At 39.4% G+C, this 16274-nt stretch overlaps 1 protein-coding gene across 5 annotated transcripts in view; it reads left to right on the forward strand.

Moving 5' to 3' along the window:
- The window catches only part of LOC593776, an 81381-nt gene that overhangs the window by 50860 nt on the left and 14247 nt on the right, over positions 1-16274 (forward strand). For 2 of the 5 annotated variants that reach the window (XM_030993269.1, XM_011666246.2), the window contains exons 4-8: positions 4078-4146; positions 6855-7039; positions 8226-8391; positions 8608-9958; positions 10690-10988. In XM_030993269.1, coding sequence (XP_030849129.1) covers positions 4078-4146; positions 6855-7039; positions 8226-8391; positions 8608-9958; positions 10690-10988 — 2070 coding nt within the window. Of the gene's footprint in view, positions 1-181; positions 523-4077; positions 4147-6854; positions 7040-8225; positions 8392-8607; positions 9959-10689; positions 10989-16274 lie in introns of those variants that run through there. The other 3 variants (XM_030993270.1, XM_030993271.1, XM_030993272.1) reach the window with 2 other exon arrangements.

Consider the following 16274-nt stretch of genomic DNA (forward strand, 5'->3'; position numbering starts at 1 on the left):
TATAATCATAGATTTTAACTTGTTTCAATTTAATAAAATCCCTGAGACCCAGTAATTGCTTTGTGTATACCAGCACATCTTTGGAAATAGAATACCAACACTAAAACGACGATAAGATTTAGGCTGGTAAGAAGCACAGTCATATCTCCAAACTCAATCCAATCCGATTCTAAACTGACCAATTCTTTTCCATTTGAGGGACTGCATTTATTTCCAGTTCTTTTGTTGGTTTTGTGTTGATGGCATTGGTGTGACAGAACTCTACTAGTGCAAAAACTGTACATACACTGTATTTTGCAAGGCATAGCTTAAAGCATTTATATTTCTAATGCTAGCAATCTCTATCTGCATGGAGGCGTACACACAGTACATGTACAGTACACATTTTAATTTAGAAGTTGTTCTTTGATGGTTATTTGCTGGCAACTTGGTTCGAAAGTTGAGAGATATTTCCTGATTTTGAAATCGATTTGGAAGATAAACATCATGGATCTCTTATGTTGCTTGACTAAACTAATACAGGTAAGTGCATCTTCGAGAGGTTCCTTGGAAGATATTTGATCTAGTTTTAAGATTAGACGAGAATTAATGCCTGTCATTTCCTTAAAGCAATGTTGTCTGAAGCCTTAATATTTGGTATGCAATTACAATGAGGACATTTTTTTAAAGTATATGTCTCTCTTTTTTTTTCCTTTTTCCTCTTCTTCTTCTGCTATATCTTCTTCTTCATCTTCTTTTTCTTTCTTCATCTTTCTTCACCTTCTTCTTTGTCTTCTGTTATTTTTTGTTGGGGTGATCACACTTTGCCTTTGCTTATTTTGGGACAATTTTAATCTAGTATTGCAACAGAACTTCATCACTTTCACTACTTAAATGGCAGTTTAAGTAAACCTTTGTGACCAAATCCTTCATAGTCCTTTCCTTTTTTTAATTCAATGTTATATTGTTATAATTTCATATTCATGTGAAGAAGATATCAACTGTAGCTAGAAAGATTGTTACTGTGTTTATACCACTTTCTTCATTTCTGCATTTCTGCAAATTTATTTCCTGTTACCTCTTTCTCGGTAATACATGTATGCACTCATTATAATTAAATCATCAATTCATAGCATTGTGACAGTACACTTCATCATCCCCCTTTCACAAATCAATTAAGATTTCAGAAAAAAATCTCTTCACCGAGCTTCGATATCTCCTTGCTTTCTCTCTTGCCATAAATCAAGTAACTGAATTCTCAATGCATCTTTTGAAATTAAAAAAGTGGAGATTGCTACGCTACGTCGCGTCGGAGCCTTCACGCTGCGATAAGGCTGTAAATCTATTATTTACATTGAGGACACGTTCAATAATTCATGACGTTATACCGCCATCTAAGCATCCTTCAGTCCAAGCCGCAGATGCATGGTTAAAGGCTGGGGATGGACGGGCGAGGTTAGAGGCCCCGTTCTGACCTCGCATATGTTATCAGTGCACCTGAACAAACGTTTCAATCAATGTTCTTGCACATTTTGTACTGATATGGTTTTGCTTTCAAGTGTAAACACATCAGGCATTTTGGTACTGTATGTGCATGTTAACTCATTTAAAGGCTGGGATAGACAGGACGGTAATAGAGGCCTGTTATGACCTCGCATATCGGTGCACCTGAACAAACTTTTCAATCAGCATTTTTTATATCCTATTGTATAGATATGATTTGCATTAAAGTGTATTACACATTAGTTTGTATTGGTATTGGTACTGTATGTGTGTATGTAAACTCAGTTGCATGGTTGCCAGGGTGGGATGGAAAGGTTAGAGCATAGAGGCCCATCCTTACCATGCACCTGAACAGATGTTTCATTTAATGTTTTTATATCAAATTGTAAAGGTATTATTTTGCATTAAAGTGTCAACACATCAGGCATATAATGTGCATGTAAGCTTATTTGCATTGTTATTAATGGCCAGGGAGGGATGGGAAAGGTTAGAGACTTGAGGCCCCATTCTGACCTTATATTTGTTATCAGTGCACATGAACAGATCTTTTAATTAGCGTTATGTTGAACCAAATTACATTAAACATGCAACACACAGTCACCTTTAAATGTCAACATACCATGCACATTAATGACTAATATACAGATAGCAACTAATTTTCTCATATCCTTTAACGATTTTATCTGTTAGAGGATATATACAATGTATGTTTAAAACACAGTTGTGTACTGTGTTTTGCTTTAGAATTTGAACACACCATGGACATTGATGTACAAAAACATTCATGTCTTAAGCTGCGGATGCATAGTTAACACAGCGAAGGTCAGAGGCCCTATCCTGTTCTTGCATTTGATACAAATGCACTATGCACCTAAAAATGTCTACATGCCTTCTTTCATGGAATCTTCATTAACATATTTATACATTGATGATTGTATCATGCAAGTATAACTACATTTGTACAATAACAGAATAACAAGAGTAGTAATTCAAACATTTCGGTTTCTGGTGAGCCTCAACTTGACCTCAGGTATGATTCATCCAGTCCGCCTTTCATTCTAGAGTTTGAAAACAAAACATTAAAAAAGTCAAATTTACAAGTACGAATAATTTAGTTGTTATCTGTAGTTGCTCTAAAATGATAGGATAATGACACCTAGTTTTATTTTTCATGATAGAAGAGTAAAGATGCATCTAGTATTGCTGAGGGCTACATTTACATGTACCTATTAAGGACCCTGTTGGAACTTGGAAGTGACAAAAATTAAATATGGTAGATGAATTAGGTATCAACACTCAACAGTAAGCTAGTTATTTATTAAAGCATACATGTAGATTAAATTATCTTCAATTATATGTTATTTTAGTGTCTGTCAGAGGAGTAACTGCTCTCTGAAAACTAAAGGTTTGAAAATTGGAATTTATCGATACAAAAAACTAGCGATCAACTTGATAACATCTGAATCATCTTTTGTGGAGTACATGTATATACCCATATTGACAATAACTTTGCAGTAATTAAGCACGGGTCATTGCTTCAGCTATGTTTTGCAAGCCGTAACTGCGGCAAATTCTACCCCTGTTGACCAGTAATTGGGACTTTGGAGTGGTGTGGAAAATTAGGTTTTGATTTGCTTTTGGGCAATACTGAAGGGGGAAATATTTTGTATCTGTTATATTTGTAATTTTGTATCCTAAGTTCATTCAGCTTTCCATACATGTAATTGGTCAGACAGGGTCTTTAAGTCAATGCATTGTCAAACTCAAATCCAGCTGATTAAAACTCACCTGCTTCCTGTCTGAGCCTCAGACTGCACCTGAACAATCCACTCTAATCTCATTCAATCCTCTATAGAAAACGTACAGCCTGTTCACACTAGAGGATATTAATGTGAAAGTTGTGTGAAAAAGCGTAAGATTGCATAGTGAAAGAGGCAAGCACACTGGATAGCAACATCAGATTATATAGAAACGGTATATTGTTGAGGGCTACGTACATGTATCTTAAAATCAGTGCATTGTCTGAAATTCAGACTGCATCTGAACAATCCACTGTAACCTCATTCAATCCTCTATGGAAAACTCAAAGCCTGTTTACTCGAGATATTCATATGAAATTTGTGTGAAGAAACGTAATTTTGCACAGTGAAAGAGGCAAGCACACTGGATAGCAACATCAAATTATATATATTGTTGAGGGCTAAGTACATGTATCTTAAAATCATTGCATTGTCTGAACGCAGCTGAACAATCCACTTTAATCTCATTCAATTCTCTATGGAAAACGTAAAGCCTGTTCACACCAGAGTATATTCATATGAAATTGTGTGAAGAAACGTAATATTGCATAGTGAGAGGGGCAAGCTCGCTGGATAGCAAGATCAGAAAAAGAAACGTTGACTGTGTATTAAGGAAAATATACGTTTGGAAGAGGTCGTGTAGGGCTTACATGTATTAAGGCCTACATTATGTAGGCAGCTTTATAATGTGTACTGTTTGTACATGAACATTATCTTGGTGATACCAGTAATTGACATTTTAGAATGTGATATTTCAAAGATATTTCTTTTTATCCTTTCTTTTTCTCTTTTTCAGACTTTGAAGCTAAACACAGAAGCCCGGCAGGATGATGCTGAGGTTCATAAACATAAACAACAACATTCTGTAAGTACATCATGTTGATTATAAGTTTAATAGCAACAGTTTTGTAAACTTTACTTTTGTGTCGAAAGCTACCATAATGTTCTAACTATTAATACATCATATTAGGCCTGAGTAATGTTTATCCTTTAAACCAGGGGCCCAATAGACCGGTCTACTATTAATATATTACTCAAATGTATGGATGTTTCTTTCCTGGGGACCAAGCAACAAGGTAATCCATTAACCTGTTATTAATGAATGAACCACTTTACTTGGAATCCAGTCTGCATACTTTACTTGTTGCTATGTTTGGCAAGCCTTGGGCAAGCTTATGGGTTGTCGAGAACAACCTTTTTATAAACAGTCCGATGCACTGATCTCTACATGAGAGACAACAGTGTTGATGAAATTTCACCTAGTGTGAACAATTTAAATTCTAGCCATTTTTTTTTTTTTTTTTTACCTGCACAAGCCAAGTTGTAGGTACCGGTATGTACAGTACATATTCAAATAATGCAAAACCATTACTATGTACTCGCACATCCATAAATTTATCGGCTCCAACAGTTTTCGGCAATAGGGCCCCAAAAACAGAAAACTATCATGACTCAGATCCAATTTGGTGCACTTATTGTTGGTAACGCAATGGAAACACTTCTACACAAAAGCAGAGTTTATTGGAAAGTGAATCTGTACATATATGTACAGTATGCTAATTTGTTCACAATTGTCACTGAACATTTCTGTGCCTCAACCGCCAACTGCAATTTCAATCCATATTAGATACATTTGGCATTGTATTCTTTCAAACAAAAGAGAACAATTAGTCAAATTATTCTAAATGTGAATGCCGAACCAGACGCTAAGGTGTTACGTTGTTAACTTGCCCCAGCAGCTGTCCGGTTTAAATCGAGCTTGGACAATAGAGGATGAATGTGTGCCAATTATTGGGGCTACATGTCCATTTTGATACTAAGGCATCTGGCATGTAATTTATGTACAGTATGTGAGGAGGGTTCATGTACAATTGTACATGTATTAAATATGATACAGTTTGCGTAGAAATATGTCGTGTATTGTTTTGTAATTCGGTAGAAAATGGCCCTGATGGATTTTAAGGAAGATGCCAGTTTTAAGATTTTAGTCTAGTATATGAGCTGATTATGTTTTTCAATTACTCTCTTGCTCATTTTAAAGGGCATGTTTATTATGTTCATGTAAACCCAACTTTTTACATGCATGGGCAGTATTTTCTTCTCCTTTTTTCCCCATCACAATGTAATTGTAAAAGCCTCAAAATTGGTTTCATATATAACATTTCTTTGGTGTATATATACACATACATATGTACGTCAGGGCGCGACAAACCCGCTTGCCCGACGTCCCGGGGCAACCAAATTGAGCCGTCGGGCAAGTAAATCAAATTATCACTTGCCCGATTCGGGCAAGTGATACTTTTACAGTAATTTCCTAGTGTCCAAGAACTCTACCATTCACCCGTCAACTTCTTACCCGTCGTCAAAATCCAGAAGCAAAAAAGTGATCGTTCCGATTTCGAAAAAACTTCACAGACAGCTAGCCAGCTCAGCTAGCTCAGCGCTCATGCAACAGTGACACTTCAAGCCATGAATGCCGCTCCGCCTCCACGCACGGCCGGCCGTGAGCTAGCTAGAGACAGCTAGCGCGATCGTACCAGCTGCGAGCTTATTCGCGCTCTCTCTCTCTAGCTCTGCAGGCCGCACCGACAGGCCTTTGCTATTCTCTGATTGCCGATTGGTTGAATCACGCCAAATATGACGTCATTATTCTAGGGAAATGAACACGTGCGAATCGGAATGGAATAAACAACAGGGATTTTCTAGTAAGTACAAAAAGTCAAATGTTTGATATTTATTCATAATGACTGTTAATGATTGTGAACATATTATTTAAAACTCGCTGCTCATATAAATCAGATGAATGTTTTTGTCTCGTTTTCAATTTATTACTGCGGTCTCAAGATCCGACCGAGCGAGTCATTTTGATAATAGTATCGAGACCCCCAGAATATAAGCCGTTGTTGTTTTGTTTTCATGGTTTTAGCGACGTTGTTTAGTCTAGTTTTCGCATACTTATCCGAGATTTATCGTAAAATATCTTCAATATTATTATTTAGTAAGAATTTACAAATTTTGGCATGATATTTATAGCAGTGAATGATGAAATAAAAATGTCCGTACTTTATTTAAAATAGTTGATTACCCATTATTTACATGACGTTTCTTGATGGAAGAGTTACGAGATAATAAATGCTTTAACCTCGAGTCCTTTTTCGCTTTAAAGTTTTGGGCAAGTGGAAATATTGTTTGGGCAAGTAAATTGAAAACCCACTTGCCCGATAGGGCAAGTGGTGAAAAAAATTCTTGTAGCACCCTGTACGTGTGTGTGTGTGCCTGTGTCTGTGTGTGAACTTTATCCCAATGTAACGATGCTCACTTTTTTGAAAGAAATTCTTACGTTATAAGACCCTTCAGAAAATTTGACCCCATGATGACGCGTAATTTGGAGGGGTGCGGAAAATGAGGTGTTAATTTGGATTTATTCAATAATGGGTAAATACTTGTTATTCCTTTATATTTGTATTCTACATTCATTCAGTTTTCCATTAATATCAAGTTATATTTTCATCAGATAGGGTCTTTAACCTTCATCCAAACTGATGAACCATTGCCCTGTATTTTCCCGTACAGCAGCGGCATCGCCACCGACATCGAGAGGACAATCGGCACGCCCGCCATCACCACCACCACCATCAGCAGCAGCAGGGTCCACCAAGGGGGCTTCCCCATGACAATGAGAGGATGGAGGGTGATGGACAGGCGGAGCTGATCGGTCAGCCTGTAAGACAACGAAGGGCGTCAGACCAGGTGGAGAGGTACGTAATAATAACAATAGTCACATCTGTGTAGCGTTCAATAGGCCTGTCTTCATCAGCTTGAGTTTGCCAAATAAACCGCTGTCTTAAAGATAAGGTTGAGTTCTGGGAAGAGGTGAAAAATAATTTGTGAGTGTTATCATTGTATTATGCAAGTGTGGAAGAACATTAGATATAACATGTTCCCTGAAAAGCATGGCTCTTCAAATGCCTTAATATTCTAAATACGGCATGTAACATCATAAAAATCGGGACAGATTTTTTCGCCACGTGTTGGTTTAGTCCCATATACATCTTCCTGTGTACAGTGTTTGTGACTTTACCAAGACTGGGCCAAATTTCAGAACCTTGCAATACAAATTAATACTTATTTGCTAGATGATCAATCTTTTCTGATCAATTCCACAAGGTTTCTTTCACAATGCAATCGCTTCACCAGGACTCAACCTTCTCTTTAACTATCCTGATCGCAAATTAACCATTAAAGTTGCGCACTTCATCAGTCCCCAGTTGCAATTAGCGGGATATTTGGTCCAACAAATATCCAGAGAAATGTTGGTCTTGTTTCCAAAATATTTTGGAAACAAGACCAACTAAGCTAATTTGAGCCTGTCTGAGCTAGTTTGTGATGAGTGTATCGGTCTGGTTAAAACGCAATTTTGAGCTTCGGGATAATATCCCAAGTCTGAATATTGCGGGTTAATCGGCAAACTCGAGCTGATGAAGCAGGCCTATAGTGGTCTTATCAGATCATCTTATTTCCCAACTAGTCTTACAATACAAGTCAGGTTGACAGACTGGGCTGCTATTGAGTGGGGTACTTCATACATTGACCTGATCTATATGCAAGTTCCCAGATGAAGTGCCCTTTGACCTTTGTCACCATTTTTTTTTATTAGACCCCTGGGATATTTATAGTGCGCAGATAATAGACGCAACAGGTGTAAGACAGGTTTGAAATTAGGCTTAATGGATAATTCTCTTTAATTTGATGTAAAGATGTTCGGAAAGTGAAATTAGATTCATTGCTTATCCACATGACCATTAGACAAATTTGAAAATCAGACAAAGTTTGACTAGACAAATCTCAGGGATGACACGCATTTCTCACACTGATATTCTTTATTTGTAAAATCCCTTTGTTTCAATACATCATATGACACTGATCTTGTCTCCCTCTATCTAGATCCAGATTCAACGAACTTGCCACGGCCCACAGCATGGGCTACCATCATCAAGGGGTCATGCACGGGTCACCTAGAGGTCAAAGGTCACAGCGTTATGTCCAGGAGATGCCCGGGATGCCAATACCTCCCAACATGCAACAGCAGCCACAGTACCCCTTGCCACAGGTGAGGAAAAAGTTTGTTCACCTTTCAAAATTTGTAAACATGTTGTTGACAACTTCAGCGTGCACAGTCTTCTTGTCATCGCATTGAGGACTGGCGTGTGCTTCGGCAACTATTGTTCTGGGCTTTTATTTCCGAGATATAGCAGGGTTTAAAGAAGGGGGTCCGGATTACAATTTTAAGATTTTCTTCTGATACAAATCTTCTCTTTTATGTCAGGTACCTTACGCACACCAAGGTAGAATGCGATCTGACAGTGAACCGATGGACATATCCAAAGTCCGGGGCGACATGCAGGGACAACCGCCCAATTTCAGTCGCTACCCGACTCACGGTGGTCGCGGAGGATATGAACTCGGTTCGGTTGGCAGGTCAGCGGGTCACGCTATTCAAGAGGTCATGCAAAGAGAAGGATCTGGAGGGAACCTTTCGCAGGGCTCTGATCATTCGCAGGAGCGCCATCGTCCGGACAGTCGGGCGTCGCAGTCGTCGCATCAGTCGACGGAAGGCTATGGACCGCAGCGGAGGCGGTCGCTGGAGATGCAGGGACAACACGTCCACGAGCGTTCAGACAGTCAGGTGTCTACGGTGAGTCAGGGCGAGGAGCGGCATCGAACAGCGCCCTCACCCCGCAGCAAAAAGAAGAAACAGATGCCGAAGATGGGCGTGACGGCGGCCATGCAAAGAACTTTTGGCGGGCCTACGAGTCCCAACGCGAACCTGCCCCATTCGCAGTCGGGGGAACGTCTGCAGCATTTCTTTGGACAGCCGCCGCGCAACCAACTTCCGCCTCAAATTCAAACCCAACCTCCAAACACGCAGGGGTTCATCGGACCCGGCTACCACCGAAACGAGCAGGAGAGTCCTCGATTAGCCAGTCCCATGGACTCCTCTTTCTCACCTCCAGGTTCCAACAATTTCAATCGCACGGCCACTCCGGATTCCTCGTCGAGTTTGGACTCCTCCTCTCAATACCCCAGCACCAAAGACCGCCATCTCGTGCCCAGCTACGGTGCAGGATTCCCCGACCAGCGTGGGGAACACATTGTTCATAAACATTCAGATAGCCAGCTTTCGCAGAACTCCCAGACCTCCATTTCGTCCCATCATTCGGACTCCTCCAACCGGCCGGTAACGTCCGATTCACAACGGTCCCAGTCCTCCGAAGACCTCAACGGTCCTACCTACGTTCACGTTGGTCCACCTTCGCAGGAGGACCACATTCTCTCTCACAGACACTCGCCGGCCATGCAAGCCCCGAACAATAACCTACCGCCCCAACTCTCGACGGACACCGACGAGATCATGCCATCGGATCCTATCTACGCAAACCTCGAGTTCATCGCGCAGCGCGAGAAGGAGGACGAGCAGCGCATGGTCCTGCGCGAGATGGATCGGTTGAGCGGGGCCCAGGATATCGAGATTAAGATCCACCGTAATCACTCCGGATCGCCCATGGGGCGGATTAACGGGGAACATGAGAACAGGAGCTATAGTCTTGAAGCTTTGGACCAACACGAACAACTTGCCAAGGCGGGCATTCGACTCAATAAGAGTTTTGACTCAGAAGGTATGTAATTACTAGATAATTTGTAAAGTTTAGCTATTAATTCATGTACTTCTTTTAAAACTAAGATATCTTTTGCTACATTGTTATTACAGTGTTTACTCTAACTTTTACCATGAGGTCCTGATTTAAATTTTCTGTTCTACGTGGATGGGCTCCTGTTTGAAGTTTGAATCATCTGGGGGCGGGGGGGTTCACAATGCCTTTTTTCAATGACAAATGACAAAAATCAGTGACAAATCTGCTGATAACCAGTCAGAAGCAAAGATTTCAGTAGCTTATATTAAACACAAATTATCATTTGTCACTGATGACAAGTTTTGTGAAACGCCCCCCAGGTCCTTAGTTGTTAGCAAGCAGCCTTGGTTGGAAACATTACTTCGTTTAAAGGCCCTATTTATAAAAAAATGACTGTTGAATATGAACCAATGATTTACTTATTTATGTTTAGTGTGTTACATGTCTACACACAGATACTGTTGTACACTGATTTATATGTATATTATCAGGGATGCCAGTTTTCAGGCAAAAGCCTGAATTCTTGCCCTGGCAATTTATTTTCATGCCATATTTTAGTGTTTTTTTGTGTACAAAATAGCTCATTGTAGGTGATTTTCAGGCTCTCTGATCAATTCTAACTGGCATCCCTGTGTTGTACACTGCTTTATATTGTTATTATACATGATGAAAACACATACGCTGTGAATGTTCAATAACACCACTCCCCCCCACAGAGAGTTCATCCCGCGATGCGTCCGTCACCCACGAGAGCAGCCCCATGAACACGCCCGGGTCTCCGCCCTCCCCCACGTCTCACGACACCCACTCCATGGAGAGCCCCCTGACGGAGACGGTCCACGCCTCCCTGCAGCGCGGGGGGCACCACCGTGGGAGCACGACCTCCTCCACCAGCGGTGTCAACATGATCCAGACCAGCGTCTTCGAACGCAGCATCTCCGTGCAGGACCAACGCCCCATCTCCATGGTAATTTGCGAGGCCACGCCCCCAGTGGTGGTGTCGGAAGAGTGGAAGGTGGGTGGGTGTGGACACGCCCTCTTATCAAGATTATCAAGCTTTCATGAGCCATGCTCTTTTTTTGGCTCTCCCGCTCACTCTCTGAAAATGCACCCCCATTCTCGCTCCCCTTTCTGCGAGTGCTGCTAAAATTTCAATCTGCTTCAATTTTGTATCTAATTTTATTTTAAATACGTGATGAAATCGTAAAGAAGTCATTAGGATTCAATTTATAAACCCATAGAAGCTCTTCATTTGCTCTCTCACTTTGCAGTTTGCTGTGTCTCTTCCATAATATACACACATACCTCCCTTTTATTGTGATTTCAGAAAATTTCACAATATATGAATTTGGCATAACTGATAATTACAAAGATATGGTGTTCTTTTGAGTTCCATTGTCAAGGTGTATGTACATGCATACAATCATGCAAATCAAGTCTTTCGTGAATCTTACTTTTTGAAATTGTATATTGATAAGAAAAGAAATTTGCAGAACTTTTGTAATTTTGAAGATATGTTGCTCTGTTTCCCATTACTTCATGCATTCTGAGTAAAACTACTCGCTGTTTTGACAGAAACATAGAAAGAAAGAAAAAAGGAAAAAAAGAGAAACTGAAGAAATAGAAATAAAATCATGGACCAAAAAATAAGAAAAAAGCAGGAAAGAAAGAAAGCAGAGCTGACTCTAACAAAATACCTTAATGTTTGAAAAAAAGACCCGAATATGAAAACTAACAAGTATACAAAAAATTGCAAGCTGCACCTAACTGCACCACACCAAAAGAAAGACAAGAATGGCTAAAAATCATCCTTAATAAAAATGAAAGCGTGAAATGTTGCCAATGATCATCAAATTGGCAATGTTGACATCCACCTCTCTTCCACTGTTCTTCATGTTGTGTGATTCTAAAATATTTACATTTAGTCTGTTCAAGTGTACAGTAAAAAGCCCTGTCATTGATGTCTGTTTGTCATGTGTACATAATGATTCATGTGTGATTGTTTATTCGCTCCTTTGTTTGTTTATTATTCTTCAATTTAATGTCTATTTGATATTTTATTGAGTAAAGTACTGTATGTTTATATAATATACAACGTAGTGAAGGTGTTGATAATGTGGAAGTGGTTGTGTATAATACACACAATTTATTTATTGTGGAAAATGCAGCACCTAACACTTATCATTGCATATTTATCCACTGCATTCCACCATTGTTATTATGCTCCCCCATTTTAATCTGACCCCTCCCCCTCTTGCTGTATGTTAAGTTAATATCACTGTCAAAGTATCCATCTCTCTCCTGTATTTTCTATGTTTTACATGAGTATAATAAAATCATGCAACTCTTGACCCCACAGATTCATAACACTTTTAGTATGTATCTTCAGTTTCCTGTAACCCTTTATTAATATGCCCCACCCCTGTTAATCTACCCCCTGTTAATCTGCCCTGCCCTCTTTGTGTAATTACATAAGTATATCTGTCAACCCTTTCTCCTGTACGTTTTGGGCCCTGTTTCATAAAACTTGTTATCAATAACAAATGCTAAATTTCTATGACAAATTCGCTCTCGGCCTATCAAATGCCACCATTTCAGTAGTTTATAACAGTTATTGCAATATATTGATTACAGTATTTATGAAACAGGGCCTATTTTGGGTATGTTCATTTCACCTACATGTATATTACACTAAATCATTAACCTACAGTTTTCATAACAGTTGCTATAGTACTCATCCTTATCTATTTCAATCACTGTACAGCTCAGGCGAGACCCTTCATCCATCAGGCTATGCTCGATCGAGCTTGAAATTCTGACGTCTCTATCAGTATTTCTTGCACCTTATGGTCATGTCTTCTTCTTGTCTATCTCTCCTTCACCTCCTGTTTCTACCTCTACCTCCTCCTCCTCCTCTCCCTCCTCCTCTTCTTATTAGTTCTTGTTCTTCTTTTTTTTTTTTTTTTCTTTTCTTTTTTTCTTCTTCCTCCTCCTTTTCATTCTCATTCTTGTTCCCCTTTTCTTCACTTCCTCCTCCTTTTCCCTTTTCTCCTTTCTCCTTCTTCTATTCTTCTTCTTCTTCTTCTTCTTCTTCTTCTTCTTTTTCTCCTTCTTCCTCTTCTCTACTTCTCCTTCTTCCTCTTCTCTACTTCTCCTTCTGTACGTTCTCATTTCTCTCTACTTTGTTATATTCATATTTAATAATGTTTTTTTAATTTGTTGTTCTGAATCGTTTTCAAGCCTCATAACTGTTAAGGCTCTCGTATTTTGCGCTCTTTATTTGTATTCTTTGTTAACTCCGTCCTGCCTTTATTGTCCCGTATTGGTACGAGTACCCTGTATACATACACACATGTAGATTGATTCCCAGTCCTCTGAATCCCTATCTATCCATGGTTCATGATTAATCGCTCCTGTGGCAATACCCTTAACCATGTAACCACACTGGAAATAGCTAAACCACAATCTCCCTTGACAATGGAGGAGCAAATGCCCTCCGCCATTTTTACAATCCTATACAACTCAAAAAACACACCCATCCATTCATCATCCTGCCAGCCAGTGCCTCACCTCTGTTCGCACGAGAAGAAATGTACATTCACATCTCATATAAAGAAACGTCATATAAGGGCATGTTCGTGCTATCTTGTCCCATACGTTACGGACCTTATCGAATAATAGCACATTTAAGAGTCTAGATGCAACCAGATATGACATGAAATGACGTAGTCAAGGCTCAAAATGCACGGGGGCGATGGGTGATTCGCCCCCGTGAGCTATGTAATTTTGTACAGAGGGAGGAAATCTGACCATTAGCTGCAGGTTATAACTTAACTTTTAAGAGGGAAGTAGTGTCGACTATTAATGATAACGATGAAAGAGCAAAGAATTTAAGAGTATCATGGGTACCACTTCGATAAAAATTTGTATTGAAAAAGAGCCCCCGTGAGAAGGCTCACAGGGGCTCTTTTTTGGGGGTGAAGAGCCCCTGTGGACAATAAAATTAACTTGATCCCTGGACATAGTTGATGTTAATTTATGCTAAGAACTACAATCCGCAGAAATGTACATGTAACTGTAAGGGACCTCAAATCATAATCGTTTAACAAGTGGATCAAATAATTAGGAAAATGACATTTTCATTGTCAACTGTTTTTCAGCTTCCTTTATTGTTGATGAACTACATGTAAATTGCCAAATTTCCTTGTACAATGAAATTTGCCAGTGTGAGCAGGGAAGTGGAGAGCAGAACTAATATCTCAGACTCGACCGCATCCGCATCCTTTCTGCGCACTGCCATTTGTACAATCACAGACATGCTATACTGTTCTTCGACCATCTTGTATGATCATCAAGTCGGTTAATCTCTTCGCCATCCCCCTTAGCTGTAACAAGTTAATGTGCTGTCGCATACCTATATTGCTTGTAGGGCTCTATGTCGTAGGCTTTCATCAGACTTGGATAGAAATTGATTTTGGGGATCCTGATCCAACATTGATCAGGGATCAATTTCAGTAGCTTATAACAAAAACTGTCATTTGTCACTGATGATAAGTTTTGTGAAACACGCTCCAGGGCTTTACATAAGGCTGAAGATTGGGTTGTGATATGTTTTTAGGTTAGGGAATAGGCTAGGGTTAGGCCAGGTTGTGACAAGCTATTAAAGGTGCCATTGCATACCTAAATCGCATGTAATGATCTGTGATGTAGACTTTTCTCAGACAGGCTGGAAATTGGTTTGGGAATGATCCGCTATTGGTTCTTGGCTTATCATGAAAGATACATGTATAGGACTAAGGATCTTTTTGAAGTCCAACAAATGAAGAAAGTTGTATGGAAAATCTGTAACTTAATGCGTTTTAGAGGACAATTTCAATATACCTATAGCTATTATACCTATAGCTATTTAATAGGCAGTTTATTAGTTTGTTCAAAACTCATAACTTAAAATGGTAATGCTAGCAACAAAAAAACAGCTAGGAAAAATATTTAAAAGGAAAACAAGAAGGGAGTCTGGAGCCTGCAGATGTAAATATTTCCAAAATTATAGCCCACCCCTCAAAAGAAAAATGAAAACAAGAAAAATATTAGGGAATATTATGCAAAGTTGATGGTAGAGATGTAAAATATATCTGAGAAGATTTGAATGAAGACTAGTCAGATTGAGATGGAGAAAAAGTCTCCAGCGAATTCCAATAAAGCTGAATTACGTTATGATAGCTCGCTGCTGCAATACTAGACGCACCACTTCCTATGAGGGTAGGGAAGACCATCTGGCAGGACCATCACAAACCCTGATCTAGATACCATCCCGCCCTTTACCCATCAAATACACATCGTAGGAGATGGAGGGACGTCTATGCGTGGGTTGTATGGCACATAGGTAAACGGTTCACTCCCCTACTTCCTAGAATCGCCTCTTTTGGAAGAAACGTCAGTTCTAGGTTATTTTCCTTTTCTTACTTTCCTTTTTCTTGTACATAAGATGAAATGAGGCAGTGTTTTGGGTTCCCATTCTACAGAAGAATATCCTGTGAACTTGAGGGGCATCTATGCATGGATAGTGTAGCACATAGGTCATTTTCCTTTTCTTGTTTTCCTTTTCCTTATCCAGTGTAGATGAAATAAGGCAGTGCTAAGGGTTTCCATTTATAGAAGAATGTTGAATGAACTTGAGGGACATCTATTTGTGGGTTGTGTACATTGTAGCACATAGGTAAACAGTTCACTCCCCTTCTTTCATAGAATCGCCTCTTGGGGAAGAAACGTCAGTTCTAGGTTATTTTTCTTATACAGTGTGGACGAAATAAGATTATATAATATTCTTCTGTTCGATGGGAACCCAAAACACTGCCTTATTTCATCTACACTGTATAAGAGAAAGTAAAATATCGTAGATCTGACGTTTCTTCTGAAACAGGCGATTTAGGAAGAAGGGAAGTGAACTGTTTAAATGTGCCACACTAACTATGCATAGATGTCTCTCAAGTTCATACAATATTCTTCTGTAGAATGGGAACCCAAAACACTGCCTTATTTCATCTACACTGTTTAAGAAAAACACTGCCGTATTTCAGGAGTAGGAGAACGATATGAAGAAAAGGGAGTATATACCTGTAGAAGAAGAACTTGAATGAAGTACTTTAATGAACTTGAAGTTTAGTAGGGGGAATAAGGCATAATATACATGTACATGTATGCCTCAGCCAGAACTGATGCTGCTTCAACACAAACTTATCCAAAGGTTTTCTATACAAGTAAAGATAATAATGCCACAATGACATTCCGTTGAATTCATAAA

The sequence above is a fragment of the Strongylocentrotus purpuratus genome, unplaced genomic scaffold, assembly GCF_000002235.5.
Source record: "Strongylocentrotus purpuratus isolate Spur 01 unplaced genomic scaffold, Spur_5.0 spur5_scaffold_20, whole genome shotgun sequence".
NCBI lineage: Eukaryota > Metazoa > Echinodermata > Echinoidea > Camarodonta > Strongylocentrotidae > Strongylocentrotus > Strongylocentrotus purpuratus.